The following is an 18,234-nucleotide window of genomic DNA, read 5'->3' as shown; positions in this document are numbered from 1 at the left end:
TGGAGTACTGTTATCATAACTTTTCTAATTTTTAAAAATCTTTAAAGATTTCATGTTTAAAATATAATAGGTCCAATACTAAATAAATATGACATGTATAACTAACAAATTGTCTTTACTTTTAGTATCTCCATTTTTGTTGTTTTCTGACTGAGAAAAAGTTTTTCTAATCATGAAGTAAAATTAAAAAAAAAAACAGAACTTGGTTTTTAACTTTTGTTTGCTCCAGGTATAAATAAAAGTGCTTGTCCCAACAGTTATTTGCAATACAAATACTATTAGGAATTTTAAGTAGAAAAATGATAAACTTGTATTTTTCTCTGTTTTACAATGTTGATTTTTTTGTTTACAGTCTGATATTCATGGTTCCTATAGGATGTGCTCTTTTTCCTCAACGTTGGTAAGAAACTTTTCTTAGAATTTAATAATACTTTGGTAAAATTTCACCCTTTTTGTTAGTTTCTATAATTGCCTTTGCTACAAAATAGAAATCAATATATTTAAAAAGGAGTAAAGTTTAATAATATTATTATTAAATGGAGGACAAGAAGGAACTGTTTGTTTGATTATTTATTCACATCCAAGACATTATTATGGGTATTGTAGATGTCTGATTTTTTTATTTATTTTTTGCTTTCTTCTATCATTATGTTCTAAAACTTCCATAATGCTTTTAGTGTGGTTCCCACTTGGACAGAGGTTAATCTACAAATTTACATTGCTAAAATCAAGGGTTCAGTTCCCTTTGGTGGACCAAAGACAACCTGATATGGCTTTACCATAAAAAACATAGACACAAATATGCTTTTAGAATGGATGAACAATGACTTTTTATTCATTGGGAACATTCAGTTTCCCAGGATTCATCCCTGGTTACATGTATGATACGAGTATGAAATTGCTTCATATTACTGATTCTGGTCTCTCTTTGAAGACAAGGAATCTTCTTTGAGTCTTTTGTATGTGCTAGTAATTACCAATAGTAGTATTCATACCTCAATGGAAATAATTTATAAAAATTGAACATCTGGTAAGTACTCTACAGAAAGTTTTCAAATTGTGCTGATATAAAGTGTAATGTTTTTATATATTAAAAGAATTACACTTTATTGAAAAAGTAATTTTTTTAGTATTATTCAAAAATTACCTCAATAAAGATATAATCAAACATTCACATATAGTCCTGGCGAGTTATATTCTTGTTATAAGGAGAGTAATTTTATTTAAAATTGTCTTCTATTATTAAGAAATGTTTGTTGCAAATACATATGATAGTCATTCTTCTAATTATATAAATATTTATAGACAGCATCACATTGTATTTAATATTTAGGTCACATGCATATATAGATATACACTACATCCATTATGGTAAATTAATTTTTTAGTACTGTTTAATTTTTACTGTAATAAGAATTTATAATTATTATATAAAGTACATTTATATCTAACAACTGATTTCTTACAATTTCATCTTCTAATGTAGCATTTGTATTACAATAACCAAAAATAAACTTTGAATCCATTTTTTTAAATGTGATTTTTGTTCAAGAGAATGTTACTTGTTAAGCCATATACTGTCAATCCATATTGTATAACAATTTCTGTTAACAATACATAAATATATTTTTAAATATTAATAGGTAAAAATTTTGTAGCCTGCATAACTTTGCAGTAATTTGTCTTAAGTTATTGCAAATCATGTTTATATGTTTATATCAACTTTAAACTTCATCTGTAATGAACCCTAAGTATGTTTTAGTATTAACATTTTCAGTACACTTACAATCTGAATGCTGCTTGTTTTCTACAAATAAATGTTTGTATTTAGTATTACACCTATGATTATAACTTTGTAAAAAATATTTGTTATTACTGTTTGTATATTGTGAATGAATTATCATAGTATTTGTTTTATCAGTATTCATATAGATTTAATTTATATTAAGCCAGTAGTTTAGTTTACTGAAATCATCTTGCAAAATTTTTTTGCTAATTTCCACAGTAACATGACTCAAAATGAAACATTGTAAGTTACAATATTTTATTGTTATTGGTTCATGCATTATATCTCCAATTCTTGTAATTGTGGCCCTATCACTCAAATAATTCATACACCTGTTATATAACTTCCTTATACTTCTGTTACTAATACTAATAATAGGGGTGGTAGTGATGATCATTGTTAAGAGACTAGTAGCTATACCTTCATCAAGGTACTTACATCATGTAAATAACTACATTTGTCATGATCGTAAGCATCAGGGTTGTTGTGTTTTTTTGCATTGGTAAAAAACCATGTAGTACAGGTTGTCTTTCATGTGGCATGCAACTTATGATTCTATGATGCATCAGTTTGAGTCATCTTTTGAAAGACTAAATAGAAAAAAATTTGATGCAGTTTCAGTGGATTGTCCCAACATAAGTCAAAACTTAAGTGACTTGTTGAGAAACTTATCAATACAGTATAGTATGATAAGTTTTTTGTTTAGATGTTGACAGTTGTGGTATACACACTCTTCATGGCACTATCAAAGATGGTGCTTTTGCTTCAACAAGGCTCTTTCAGAATCTTCTGTTGTTCATTGGTAAGAAAAGAGGACTATATGAGGTCTGATCAAAAAGTTATAAGCCTTCTAATTTTACAGGTGCCAGTATAGAGGCAGTGTGTTTCACTGAGGTTTGTACAAAGTACAAATAGTGATCTACCTCATGAACAAGCAATTTCTCTAGACCTTATGCTTGTGTTGCAAAAAACATGTTCAAAGACAAATGTATCTCTTGCCTCTGTCATAATAAAAATGGACAGAAAAGAAGAGCAAGGTGTTTTTATCATGTTTTGTGTGAAAAATGGTAAAGGAGGAACAGAAATCCTCAGAATGTTAAGAAGTGCCTTTGGTGATGACTACTTAAGTAAGGCTGTCATTTATCAGTGGATAAAACACTTCCAAGATAGCCGGGAATTGGTCAAATATGACCCACATCCTGGGCGACCATTTACATCATCCACTGATGAAATGTTTGCTAAGGTGAAAGAAAAAATTGAAAGTGATAGTTAATTAACTGTCTGCAAAATTGCTGATGAACTTGACATTTACTTTGGATCATGTCATACGATTTTAACTGAAAAACTCTGCATGTGTCAAGTGTCTGCAACATTTGTTCCAAGGCTGTTGATGGATGACCAGAAGTTTCACTGTTGATAAATGTGCGAGGATCTGAAAAGAAGACTAGAAATTGATCCTAAATTCATCAATGACATTATTACTGGTGATGAGTCATGGGTATATGATTATGACCCTGAAACAAAACTTCAGTCATCCAAGTGGAAGTCTCCATCATCACCATGTCCGATAAAGGCGTGACAGTCTTGATCAAATGTGAAAACAATGTTGATTGTGTTTTATGATGTTTGAGATATTGTTCATCATGAATTCATACCTCATAGCCAGACAGTTAATCAGGCCTTTTATAAAGAGGTCTTAATTCACTTGAGGGAGAAAGTACGAAGAAATTGCCACAAGCTGTGGGAGAATGGTCGCTGGTTTCTTCATGGTGACAACACACGTTAATACACTGCTGTGTCTGTTCAAGAGCTTTTGGCAGAAAAAAACATTCCTGTGATCCCCCCCTATTTTCCCAATCTTACCCCTGTAATTATTTCTGTTCTCAAAAATCAAAATTAATTAAAAGGAAAGAGAGTTGATGACATTCCAACCATCCATAATAATGTGAAAACAGAACTTAGTTATATAACAGTTGAAGACTTCTAGTATTGCTTTTGAAAATAGCAGGAATGTTGGAACAAGTATGTATCACCTGGGAGAGATTACTTTGAAGGGGATAGCATATAATACTGATGTATGTACATTATTCTTCAGAATAAAGATGAAGTCTCAGAATCTTTTGATCTTATCTTATACATCAGTCACTGGATCAGATGCTTTTCCTCTTTAAGTTTAGTTCTTATAGGTGACTGGAAAATTTCACCATAGCAGAGCCTGCTATGCAAATATGGCCAAATATTGTTGCTCATCATTTCAAAATTGTAGTCATTTACATCCATTGCTAAACTGATGTGACCATTTTTGTCAATTTATCAAACAGAAATACATATGATGGCATTTGTTATGCAGAATATTTCATCATGGTAGTGAAAACTGAAATGTTTCATGACACTGGAAGTGCAGGACAGTATTACCATTATAAAGTTCCAGAGTCTTGATTTACAATAAAATTAATTTTGGATTTGCAGCAGAACAATAACTTAATAAAATCCTTTCATCCTCACCAAAGGCCATCAGTGATATCCAAGTCATGGAACTTCAAAAGAAATGCAGTGATTTTATGGTGAAGCTTGTTAGTAAGATACTGGAAAAATCTCCATTCATATATCACATGCCTCAGCTCCAGAACCAAAACTATGTGAAAAAGATGAAAAAAACTACTTGCTTTGCTGGTAGAGCCTAGGAAAGTGCCCAGAGGATTAACATTCTGTGATCACATATTGACCTAGACTGGAGAATTCATTGGTGTGGATGTAATGTATAACTGATCAGATTTCCTGTCATTTTTGCCACACAATAAGGAATGTTAATTGGATTAATATTTGTCCAAGTTTCTGTCTAAAAATGTCCACTTAAACAAAGTCTGGAAGGTTGTAAAAGATTTGCTACTAATTTCGTCTGGACAAGTAACTGTAGAAAGAATATTTTCTTTCAACAAGGAAATTTAGTTTGAAAATTTACATTAACAATTCCTCATTACACAGATATTAATCTGTGACCATATTAATACTTTTAATGGAGTCCTTAATGTTTACTTATTACTTGTTTTTAGCTTAGCATCATCTGCAAGGCAAAGGTATAGAACTTTTATTGAGGAACAATAGAAACAAAAAGAACAGGCAAAATCTGGTCAAAAAAAGAAAAACTGTGATGGATGAAATATAGAGCAACAACAATACAAAAAACAACACTGAATGTGCAATTAATGTGACAGTAGGTGGTCTTGGAGGATGTCAGATTTCTACAGGTAATGTCATGAAAGACTTTAGAAATATTCAGATAATACTAAGGAAGAAATGAATGAATAAGCTGTGTAAAAATTCTTTTTATCTTACAGGATTTTTTTTTCCATTTTCATTGGTTACACCCTAACAGTATTACTTCATATTCAAGAATGTAGACAAGATTATTTTAAACTTGATCAAAGACTATGGTAAGAAGTCTAAGACCTACAACATAGAAGAAAATTGTTTAGCTATTTCGTTGAAGCTGGTGACAAACGGAAATTATCGGTCAGTTAGGAAACCAGTGACTGACACAGTATTGGCGAGAAGAAAAATAAAAATATTTGTAAATTAATAGGAAATATTATTTATATTAATACTTCTACAGCTAGGTTTTTCAATTCCTTTAAGAAACAAAACATTTTCAGTAAGCAATAATCAAAGTGCTAAGATTTTGCATATGTCCATCTGAACCTGTTGTTTCCAAGCATTTATCATTGATGTCACCTTAACCTATTTACCCTCATTTGCATGATGCCATTTCTACAGGATACCCCTCGGAACTTGCCTTGACACAGCTTGGAAACTGTTGACCTAAACATTTATAAACAAGAAGCTAAATGTTGTATTGTTTATGCTTGTTAGAAGTAGGTGTACTTGTTATCTAGAGTTCAATTTCCTACCCTTAATTACTTTTAGTATTCTTTTTTACTTTCTTTTGTATTTTACTTAAAGTGCTGGTAAGCTGAATTAGAATTCTTTATAAAGTGGGCTAAGACTGGAGTAAGCTGTTTATTTAAAAAATTACAGTTTGCTTAGCTGATGCAAAGCTTTGAAGTAAATGTTTTGAATTTGTGCTAAAAACTTTACACCTCTTGCTGTATTGTTATGAATTAACATGCATTGTAATTTTACAATCACAGTTATGGGAAATTATTTTTACTTTATTTTAATTAAGAGATGTGGTCATAGAAAGTGTTTTATTACCCCACAATTAATTCACATATAAATCTTTCAGAATTCCTGTTCATACTGAACATATATCCATGAGTCTCTCAAAAGAACCACATTGGTTCCTTTTGTCATAGATACTTATGGAAATATGTCAGTTAACTATGGTGTCACATACTTTTCTGTGGGAGATATTAGTCACATAGAATATACTGTATAGAAATAGACATTGACATTTTCCACTGGCAACTCATGCAATTTATAGGATTAAAACAGAGTGATTAGTCTTTTGAAACTCTTTTTAATTTATTGTTCCATTAATTAATTGATTGATTAACATAATGTGTTTCAAACCATGATACTTATAAGAAGCAATTCAAGAAGAAAAAATAAAATTTAACATCTATTTTTGCTTTTTCTAGTTGAAGCCATCTGTGATTTCATCCATTATGATATGGAGATATATATTTGTCCTGGGGTGTTTCTTCTATGAATTCTGAGGGTGCTTTTTTTGATAATTCAAGAAATTCTGAATTTGGACTCAGTTTTTCCTTCACCTTTATTTACTAAGTCAGCATCTCATGAGGCCAGTTTGGATCAACCACTTCCTTCTCCTTTTCTTCAGTTATTCACTCAGGTTGGTGGTATTTATGGGGGCTTTCCTGTGAGGTCTTTCAGTCTACTCCTTCCTTGATAGTGGAAAGATTGGGAAGACTACTTAGCCCTTCCGACTTCCCCTGATATTGCTGGTTCATGCTGGAAGATTTACTTCTTTGTTTCGTGACAGGATGAAGATACCTTTTCCCCTCATGCTTTGACTTATCACTGCCAGCAAGATGAATATATTCAAATTCCATAGATTAAATCCACTTTTGGATCTATTGGGATCCAGACTGAGCCCTTTGATCACCTTGAACAGATCACACTTTTCTTTTATTTGTTTGACCCTGTGTATGGATTCATAGAATATATTACATCTTTAGTTTCAAGACTCATCCACATAGGGCAACTGTTGCCAATGTCTATCCTGGGTAAGTGGGGCCTGTAGGAGTGTGGTTGTAGTTGATGGTCATCTAGTTTTTATCCATTACAGATTCATGGGTACTTCAGACTCTAGTGTTGGGATTGGCCTTTTCATTTACTTCTTCATCTCCATTGTCTTTCCAACCTGTGGTATTTCCACCTGAACTGATCAGTAGGTTTTATTCCTGTTTATTTGTTGCTCCAGAGGCAATAAGATATTGGCAGACAATCCTTGATATTTCTTGGCTCAACCTACAGTGGCATTCTTTACCATGTTTGTGTATGACCAGGTTTGATGTATTTCTCCATATTCACATGGTGTATTCATCCTGCCATTATCTACATTTTATGCACATTGGTTAGGTTCTGCAGTTCAGTGATCTGTCCTTTAACTTTGCATCTGTACTGTATGTCTTGTGCAGGGTTGTACAAGTTTCTCAACTTTTTTTAAGCAGGGCTCTGACAACTACCATCTGGCTCCAGGCTATGGAATTGGCAGTCAGGCTGTTATTTGGATAGTTCTATCTCTTTTTGGGGATGTAGACAACCCTTCAATTTCTTATTCCTTTGGGAAATGACACATGCAATCCCTTCAGTGGTTACTACATAACCAGTGGATCTGGAATTTCAATCCACTGTGTTACTTTATCAGAACCAACATCTTGGTTCTTGAGTGGGGATTGGATCAGATCAACACTAACATTGGTGTGCCAATAACTCCCATTTGTTCTGAGTTTTCTCTTTTCATAGACGTCTCACTTCAAGGATGGGATGTACATATCAGAAGTCAGGAATTCCAGGGTACATGGATAAAGGAGAAATCTTCATCCACATCTGTAATTTAGAACTTCTTTCCATCGAAGAAGCTATGGTTTAAGGTCTTAATTTACTGCAAGGGAGTGTCATGATCATTTGTGTCATTAGTTCCACAGTGGTCTTTTAAATATTTTGCCATGGGTGCACATGTTCTCAGGAGTTTTATCTTTGAATCTGGTTATTTTTCTTCAAAGCTCTCTCCAGTTGTAATAGACTCCTGGCTTGCCATTTTCCTGGAGTTATAAATTTAATAGAAGATAACTTGTCTCAGCCTATTCACATTCTCCCAATCAAATAGATTCTACAATGCATTGTTTTCTGATGGAGTTGCTCTCAGTTCAGGTATTCAATGAACCTCAACTACCAGCAGTTTTGGTCTTCAATTCTTCATTTTCAGGCTTTGGTGACAGCTACATTCATTCCAGATTGGATGGGATTGTACCTTTATGCCTTTCTCCAATTTGTCTGTTCCTCAGAGTTCTGGTTATGACTTGAACCTTTACTTCAGAGCTGATGCTAATCCCACATGGGCTGGCCTTACCATGGTTTCCCCTTCTATAGTATTTTCAAATGGGTTCCCCTCTTCCTCTTTGTTGAAAGAACCACAATCCAACATTATACACCCATGCTTTTGCTAGCTCACTGGTTTATACCCTCTAAAGTTGCCTTCTGTTTATGTCACGAGGAATTTAATCCTAATTCACCCAAACATACTCATCATATTTTATTTTTAACCTGATTTTTTTACTTAGGTCCATCTTCATTTTCTCTCACTTTATGTAAGGCAGATTTATCAAATACTTTTTGTTTTTTTAAACATTTGAAAGTTTTGATTTCCTTGTGCTATCTTAGCATTCTCTACTTGGTTAAAATCCATCTTCCTGAACAGCCTTTTCAGTTACTTAACTGGGATATTAAGGTGGTATTAAATGCTTTGCTTTATCATCCAATTGAATCTTTAGCCTCATGTACCATCTCATCTTTCCTTTAATAGATATTTTTATTGCTTCTTGTATGATGATGTCATAGACTAGAGTTATTTGCATTCCATGTGCATTGGACACTTTATCACCCCATCTGGTCCTGCTATACATTGAGAGGTCCTTTCTTTCTAAGTCTTTGGCTTCCAGAGAAGAGGAATAATTCCTTCTTAAAATTCTTTTGCTGGTCTTTTCTCATCTCTTCAGCCAATCAAACACTGATCATTTGTTATATCCTTTCAGGGCTCTGAGGTGTTATGTTGCTCACACTAATTTTTTTTGAAGTAATGGTGCTCGACTCTGTATTCATTGGGATCCTTCAGTTTCAAGAGATATATTCCCAATTACTCTGATGAGATGTATTAACAGATATCCATGTTGATTATTCTGGACTTTCTTTGCAGGCAAGAAATCTTCTGAGAAGCACATCTCATCAGATTCATTACATTTATATGTCTTTTATTGATAATTTCAATTACCCACTGGAGGACATCTTATAAGCTGGTAAGTGGACTTCTTACAATACTATTCTCTCTCATTCTGTACATGATCTGGTAGCTTGTTTTTTGGAGGGTTTGCCTACCCCCTGTGACTACACAAAACTAGCTGAGAATTAAGGGATGATGCAGTATTTTTTGTTCTCATCTTGTCTCTTTACTTTCCAGGGTCCCTTACTCTTTTGTCACTGATCCAACTCTGTATGGAGCATTGCCCAGATAGATATGCTATTTTTTCTCAATTCAATCCCACACTAACAACTGCTTCAGCTACACTTTCTATCAGTTGCAGTAGACTCTGTAGAAATGAGATCTTCCACAAGACAGTCTAGGCACACACCAGATGATATTACCTCATTTTGCTAGACCACCACTGATAGGCTATTAAGGCTAAAGCTAAAGAGGATCCTACCTGTCTTTTTAATCATTGGATTGAATACATTGGAGTTAGTTTTCTTTTAAATATGTAAGGAATTTGGTTCACTTATTGTACTGTTTTCCTGGAGTTTCTGATAAACATTACCACCCCCATTCTACTATTGGAGCTAGAGAGTCATCATCACACTTAATATCCACTTTACTCATCAGATATATGTTTTATTATGGGGTGATAGACAGAGGATTTTCCTGTAGTGTGTTTGAGTGAATTCTTTCACTCTTGGAGAAGAGGGTTGAGTTTAGAGGCTCTACTGTTTGGGCTTTTGGGGTATTTTTCCCAGATGTCAGTAGGAGAGGCATTAGCCTCTGCAGCAGCCTACTCATAATAGTGGTTCAGATTTGACACAAATTATCCAGTTGGGGGTGTACATAACTCTTCTTTTTGATCAATGTCAGTTTAGTATATTCATGGAAGGAGGTTCACTGTCACCACACAATTTTGAATGAGCTTGGGGTGTTACCTTTCAGACTTCCTCAGGTGGAGGAGAAAGTTTGTTGACTTTGCTTATTTTCTTCTCATTATTCCCATGTTTTGGAGTGCATAATTTTATGGCTCTAGGTCAGGATCCAGTCAAAAGCATATATATAACATTGCAGTCCAATTGTCTTAGTCACCAACATGTTATATAAGGACCAAGATCCTTTAATTCCAGCTCCAAACTGTGAAATCTCAGCTATCTGGTTAAGGCTGGCCTATAATGATGATTACTCATGTTATATTTCACTCTTGATACAGGAACTAGTTTCCAGGTGAAGTGCATACCTGTTCTGGATATAGTGCACTTCCTCCATGTGCTCTTTTCTTGGTACACCACTGATCTGTACAGATGTTTTTTTTTGTACAGATGCTTTCTTCACTGGCCACTCCACCTTCTCATTATGGGATTCTAGCTAAAGTGTTATCAGATAATAAATATGTTTTGGAAGTTAAATGATTTTCCTAAATTGAAAATGTTTTTTTTAATAATATTTACCCTGCTGACACTTTCTTGCCTTTCCTCCCCACTAAGAGTCAGTGTTAGTGACTGGGATGGTGTGAGTCTCAAAAAAGTGATTACACTATATGAGTGAGGTGCTTGTGTACAATACCAGGATAGAGGGTGGATTGACATGGGTGGAGAGTGTCACAACACCAAGAGCATCTAAGTATGGTATAAAAGACTGAGCAAGCAAGTCAGATGTTTAGATGGGCAAAGTTATGGTTGAGGAATAGCTGAAGTTTCAGCAGGTTAAAGTATTATTGAAAATGTTAACTTGTGAACTGTATTTACATGGAAAAATCATTCAGTACTACTACAATCAAGACCAGAAACATTGGTTTTGTTCAGATGAGGTCTAATCCATTGATGTCATGTAATAAACACACCTCATAAACACATCATAGTTTGCTAGTTGAGGACTGAACAAGCATTCTTGATTCAACAAAGTGGTAGATGTTCAGTGACCTGTTTGTTGACCATGACAATATATTTGTAGAACTAAATGGCTGGCTGGACCAAACAGGAGTAACTAACTGTTGTATAGGCACCTGTTAGTTGACAATTACAGTATATTTGTAGAACTAAATGGCTGGCTGGACCAAACAGGAGTAACTAACTGTTGTATAGGCACCTGTTAGTTGACAATTACAGTATATTTGTGGGACCAAATGGCTGGCTGGACCAAACAGGAATAACTAACTGTTGTATAGGCACCTGTTAGTTGACAATTACAGTATATTTGTGGGACCAAATGGCTGGCTGGACCAAACAGGAATAACTAACTGTTGTATAGGCACCTGTTAGTTGACAATTACAGTATATTTGTGGGACCAAATGGCTGGCTGGACCAAACAGGAGTAACTAACTGTTGTATAGGCACCTGTTAGTTGACAATTACAGTATATTTGTGGGACCAAATGGCTGGCTGGACCAAACAGGAGTAACTAACTGTTGTATAGGCACCTGTTAGTTGACAATTACAGTATATTTGTGGGACCAAATGGCTGGCTGGACCAAACAGGAGTAACTAACTGTTGTATAGGCACCTGTTAGTTGACAATTACAGTATATTTGTGGGACCAAATGGCTGGCTGGACCAAACAGGAATAACTAACTGTTGTATAGGCACCTGTTAGTTGACAATTACAGTATATTTGTGGGACCAAATGGCTGGCTGGACCAAACAGGAGTAACTAACTGTTGTATAGGCACCTGTTAGTTGACAATTACAGTATATTTGTGGGACCAAATGGCTGGCTGGACCAAACAGGAGTAACTAACTGTTGTATAGGCACCTGTTAGTTGACAATTACAGTATATTTGTGGGACCAAATGGCTGGCTGGACCAAACAGGAGTAACTAACTGTTGTATAGGCACCTGTTAGTTGACAATTACAGTATATTTGTGGGACCAAATGGCTGGCTGGACCAAACAGGAGTAACTAACTGTTGTATAGGCACCTGTTAGTTGACAATTACAGTATATTTGTGGGACCAAATGGCTGGCTGGACCAAACAGGAGTAACTAACTGTTGTATAGGCACCTGTTAGTTAACAATTACAGTATATTTGTGGGACCAAATGGCTGGCTGGACCAAACAGGAATAACTAACTGTTGTATAGGCACCTGTTAGTTGACAATTACAGTATATTTGTGGGACCAAATGGCTGGCTGGACCAAACAGGAATAACTAACTGTTGTATAGGCACCTGTTAGTTGACAATTACAGTATATTTGTGGGACCAAATGGCTGGCTGGACCAAACAGGAATAACTAACTGTTGTATAGGCATACTTGTTATTAAACAGTTCCCATGCACATTTTGCTGATGCACTAGAAATGTAGTTAGTGCCAAGACACAGCAGATGTTAAAACAGAATCATGCAGCCTTCTGATAGTGTGTGAATTCCTCTAGTAGTGATTGTCAGGAAGGAGCATATGCCAAAGTTCTGTATTGATTTATGATTGGTAGATGCAGTAACCTGTGTTAGTGTCTTTCCACTACTATGGATAAATGCATGTCTGTATGCATTTAAAGGGGCTTGGTGGTTCAGATCTTTAGGCATTGACATCTGAATGGTGAAAAGTCAAGCTTTATGGTGAAAGCAGAGATCAAACTGCTTTAGTGTTCAAGATAGTTTTTATGAAATTTGTTTCATGCCCATTGCCTTGTGTAACTGGACCTATCACTTTCAAGAATCTGGGGAAGTTTACCCTGAAGGGGCTGCAATGAGAAAATACATGATATGTGTTGATGTGGTCTTGGTGTTTTGCCATACATTTGAGTGTACTGCTGAAAACAAAAAATAGTAAGTGGATGAGAATGACATGGTTGAAGTTGAAACTAGGAAATTGTATGCAGGAGAGTTTTTTATCATATTTTGAGAAGAGATAGTTTTTACTGACCCTGAGAAATTTGCAACAGTATGGAACTGGCCTCAACGTGTAACTAAATGAGAAGTCTGTAGAACAAACTTGTAATGTTTCCTGAAAGCTTATCAAAATTTGTGAAGATAAATGTATTAAGTTCATAATTATTGTAAAGATTATTTATAACTTCACTAAGTTGGTTTAGCCTTATCCTTTGGTTGCTATTTCAGTGCGACATGTAACTGATGTAGTGGTGAAACACTGGATAACTCAGTTTTGTACATTTGAAAAATTCCACATCAATTGGAGTAAATTTCAATAATCAACTGTTTTCTAAGTTGTGTAAAGTTTTGGGTTTGGTAAGGATTTGCATTTCACTGTATGACATGACTTCAGTGTGATTGTTTTTAGCATGGGTAGAACAAACTATGAAGTGGATGCTAACAAAACTTATTAATCATGGTTGATCCAATTATGAAAAACTCTTGCTTTACATCATCATGGTTTACTCTACAACAGAAGAAAAATCAGTTGTTTGTCAAACATTATCGTGTTAGGGCTAGAAAAAATTCTTCCTTATTTAGGTGATATATGGTTCTCACATTAGAGTGTATATATTCCAGTGTTTGAAAGCATATTTTCAGTGGCTGAAGTTTGCATTTGTCAATATGCACAAGTCTGCAAGCCAAACACTAAAAAGAGCTACAGTATGGCAAAAAACATTTTATGAAAATACAATAAAGGAACAAAAATTTTAGAGTGGACAGTATGTATGTGCCAGTGGCGTGGACGTAACTTAGCTCTGGATAAACAGCCCCTTGGCGTACATAAACACATGTAGTGTGTTGAATAGCTACAACCTAATATTACTGATGAACCTCATGCTCTGGTTTGACCAAGACTAAGAGGTTTAGAGTTATGAAATAAAGGATGAAAGTACTGTTCCAAATCATTATGGCATAGTTGATGAGGAGAAAGATGCTGAAATTGCTTTAGCTAGCTGTTCAAGAATAGGAAATGCCTGTAGGAAAGGTATCTGATAGCTCTTGTGTTTGGCCAAGATGCTGCAGCTGATCTGATCAATACTACAGGGATTAACTGATGGACCAGTAGTTAGGAAAATCACTGATATTAATATTTGTGACTGGAAGGAAGCGGCCTTCAGTGTTTTTTAATTTATCAGGTGGTATATCATGACGATATGTGTATTCCACATTTTCTGATTGCTACTTAATTATTATGAAGTTAGGACAGTTTGTTAATCACAAAATTAATTGGACTGAAAGGACATTGCATATTATACTTTTCAAGCTATCGAGCAGTTTCATAGAGAAATATTCATAGGAAATCTAATGATAGCCGCTTTATTTTAACACAGGACAGCTAACTGTTAGTAAATGCTTATTATATCATCAGCTGAATGAATTTACTCATATTTATTTTTCTCAGACTAAGTGAAGAGATTGTAATAACTTTTTGATTGGCAGCAGAATATCTTTGTATTTTGGTGATGAGTGTTAGCAGCCATTTAAGATGGTGAATTCTGTGAGAAATTACTTTTTATTTCTTGATGAGAAAAAATGTGTTTAATGGGTCATAAATAGCAACACATTATGGCACTGTTGATGTCAAGACAGATCTAATACAGGTATGCATTGTAAGTCACCAAAATAACAGTGAAGAGCCAAGTTGTCTGCAGTTATTAGTATATGTGATGATGTGTGATGCTGAGACATGCACTATAGTTCATAAGTTTAGAATTAACAGATGATGTACAAATGGTCTGGGGGTGAGTGTGATATTGTTCATTTTTCTTCTGTCCCATCACTGGAATACTAAAATCTTTGCATCCCTGACACTAGAGACTGCTCAAGCCCACAACGTCTTACATCTACTTCACCCTTCACTGTGTGCAGACAGTTGTGGGAAGGTGACTGCTCTCTCAAGGTAAAAATAGGAATATGAAAAAGAAAAACATATAAAGATGAAAATAAAACAAAAAATAAGGTACTACCATTTGTTGGTAAGATGAAACTTACCTTTTGAACTTAGCATTCCTGCCCCTGGTATGATAGAAGCACTAATTAACACAACATTGAACTATATCAGTATAATAAGTTTACTGTGACTGTCATGCTTTTATATGTGGCTCAAAGTATACATCCACATATATAAAGTATTGCTAAGTTCTTGAATAACCTTATTTTTAACTTAAAATAATTATTAGGAATAATTGTCAAGGTATCCAAACAAAATGAGAAGGACAAGTTTCTACACTGAGATCAAGAACTGTTTATAGTGTGTGTATCAATAACACCTGAATAGACTCCTGCACAAAGAAACACCATCTATCCTTATTTTCAAGCTTTTTCTTTTTGACAATAGTTTCTTTCGAGAACTGTTTTTGTTATATCTGAACTTCTCTGCACAAGTGGAAGATGGGCATAGCCTAGTGATTGGCACACTAGGCTATATATTTGCTGTTTTATAGTTTACATTTTGGAGTCATGGATGCATTGCAAGTGTGATGATCAAATTACATTACACGATTAGAGTAGCACAGAAGTTGTCACTGGAGCTGTTGATTAGCTACTTTCCCTCTACCATATTGGTGCCAACTAATACCAGGGATGTAACACAGAAAACTTATTTTTTTCTTTTGTTAATATATAGTTGACAAAGTATGGCACTGCTAAGTATTTTGGTTTGTTTTTTAGATTCATCAAGTTGAACAATGTGCAGGTGCAGTGGAAGAAAGTTGTTTTTACGAATGTTTTGTAAATTTAATTTTATATTGCCTACCCATGGAAAGTAAACATTAGGCAATTAAAGTTGTAGAGAAATATCTTTGCAAATATATACTAAGCAGCATTAAAAACACAACAAGTAATAAAATGAGTTGTTTCCTACAGGCTAAGCATAACAGTGCAAACACATCTGGGTTTTAATCATGAGTATTCTCTGAAAACAGTTCAGTAGTTCAGATCATTTTAATCAGTGTGATCATGTGCCAGTTTTTAAACCAGTCAAAACTTACCTATCCCTTGCTGTTGTACATAATGTGAGAGTACGGAAAAACTTTTGTATGCAGTACACACTGTTCCTTCAGCTTATAAAATGCCGGGTTTTAAAAGTTTAATTTCACTGCAAAGAAAGATGTCATGACTGATGCAAGAAAGCAGAGATCAGGCAGGTGGGATGCTTATGAAATGGATGATATCAGCCAGGGCCACAGCACACTTTGAGGTGTACTTTCATGCACGAGAATACACATCTGCACAAGGCAAAGGTGTGTAGAAATTGTTTGAATGAGAACAATATAAACATTCTGGACTGGCCTCCATGTTTGCTTGATATGAATCCCATCAAACATCTGTGGGATATTCTGGATCAGCACATCCGTCATCAGGATCCTGCCCCCAGCTCTCTTGCTGAACTATGTGCAGCACTTCTGGCTGAATGGGACGTCATTCCCCAGAGGCAGTTTAACAATCTGGTGACATCTATGCCATGCAGGATCCAGGTTCTTCTGGCAGCAAATGGAGAACATACCCATTATTATTGTTTTGGATGTTGAAATCCTGATTAAACTGTTTGTGTGCAGTTTCTAATCAAATTTGAATATTTTGTAGTGCAAAGACATGATGATTTCATGATATGTACATTCAAAACTTATGTTTAATCTAGTGTATTAAAATTGTTTAACTGTATGTACATTGTTGTGTTTTTAATGCCTCTCAGCATAGGTTTTTTATTATAATTTTTACTTGCAGCAAAACTCAGTCTGTTTCAAACCATTGATCTATTAAAATTTAAATTTTATAAATTTACTATTCAGAAGCTGTAAGGTATAGATACAACCAGGAAAATATTTATTTTTTGTTATGATAGTGTGTGTTTCACTTCTTTATACCCTCCTGGAGTAAGTTTATAGACTTGTAACATTAAAATTTAAAGTTGGATTCCCTGTTGTAGATGGAGCACATACAAATCATTGTGTAGCTTGTCACTAAAAAGCTTCTCTCTCTGTAAATTATAAAAATCTTGCCTTTTTTCAATAAAAGATGAAGAAAATCAAATATTTACTTAAATAATTTAACATAAAATGTTTATTAGTAATATTGATAGTGTTAGTGCAAAATGTTAAAATAATTGAAATGCCAAAAATACAGTTTTACTGTTTTAATTTTTGGTTATGTTGTGCGTTCAGTTTATTTATATTTTCACACTTTGTGTAATTTGCTTCTATAATATAATGATTGTTTAGTTTTTTACTGTATATTTTTTTTATGTTTCAAGCTCACTGAAAATTGAATCCCTTCAGAGATGGGAGCCTGAAAAATATGCTGTTGCAATTGAAATGAGCAAGGTTTCTAACCTCACTCATGTTTACTTCAACAAGGGTCTTTAATTTTGGAAATATTGCTGTAGACTACAATGTCCTGTTGCCATACCTATATTTTGTAAGACAAAGTAATAATATGTTTCCAAATAGAATATTATTTGTTACATATGTATGCAAAAATGAAACATAACTTTGGTGTGTTTCCAAATCTGTGTGATTAGGTAATTTAGTAATCATAAAACAAAATATGTTTATCTGTTGTTTATAATTTGAGCTGTTAAAGTTAGTGTGTGAAGAAGTTAATGTTTCACATCTTGTAATTGATAAAAAAATTGTATTTTGGAAATGAAAGATTTATTCTTTTATATATTAATTTTTTATTAATTGTTGTGATTTTTATAAGAACTGTTTTTATCTAGTGTTTTAATGTTCAGATTTCATGTTACAATTTTTAGGTAGCTAAAGAATAAAGACTGAAATTTTCCCTGATTTCAAATCTGTTTTGAATTGACTAATAGAAATTATAAGAAAAAAACATCCACAGTGTCTAATGTGATGTTACAAAGTATTGTCTTTTTTTAACTTCTTTTTACTGTATGTCATTTTAGGCACTTAAAGAAATTAGTGTTTCATACTTCATAAATATAAAAATTCCAAGTGTCTTTTTGATTGCTCTATGTTCATCTGATTAGTTAAATTCAGGTACTGAAGGAAAGACCTTTGGGAAGTAATTTGTAAGAAAGAAAATTTACATCTGAGAAACACCAAATTCAAATTGTTTCAGAAATTAACTGTGAAATTATTTGTATGAAAATCATCTAA

The 18,234-nt window shown here is 34.0% G+C and overlaps 1 protein-coding gene across 6 annotated transcripts in view; it reads left to right on the top strand.

The window, feature by feature from the left end:
* Positions 1-17,908, top strand: part of LOC143240213 (sideroflexin-2-like) — an 80,804-nt gene extending 62,896 nt beyond the window's left edge. For 5 of the 6 annotated variants that reach the window (XM_076482315.1, XM_076482317.1, XM_076482320.1 and 2 more), the window contains exons 10-11: positions 353-400; positions 17,367-17,908. In XM_076482315.1, the coding sequence (XP_076338430.1) occupies positions 353-400; positions 17,367-17,478 (160 nt within the window). In that variant the 3' untranslated portion in view covers positions 17,479-17,908. The remainder of the gene's footprint in view (positions 1-352; positions 401-17,366) is intronic. The other variant, XM_076482321.1, reaches the window with a different exon arrangement.
* The last annotated feature ends 326 nt before the right edge of the window (positions 17,909-18,234 follow it).

The sequence above is a fragment of the Tachypleus tridentatus genome, chromosome 13 (assembly GCF_004210375.1).
Source record: "Tachypleus tridentatus isolate NWPU-2018 chromosome 13, ASM421037v1, whole genome shotgun sequence".
Lineage (NCBI taxonomy): Eukaryota > Metazoa > Arthropoda > Merostomata > Xiphosura > Limulidae > Tachypleus > Tachypleus tridentatus.
Note: the sequence above shows the minus strand (reverse complement) of the source record. Positions and strands in the feature narration are given on the sequence as shown.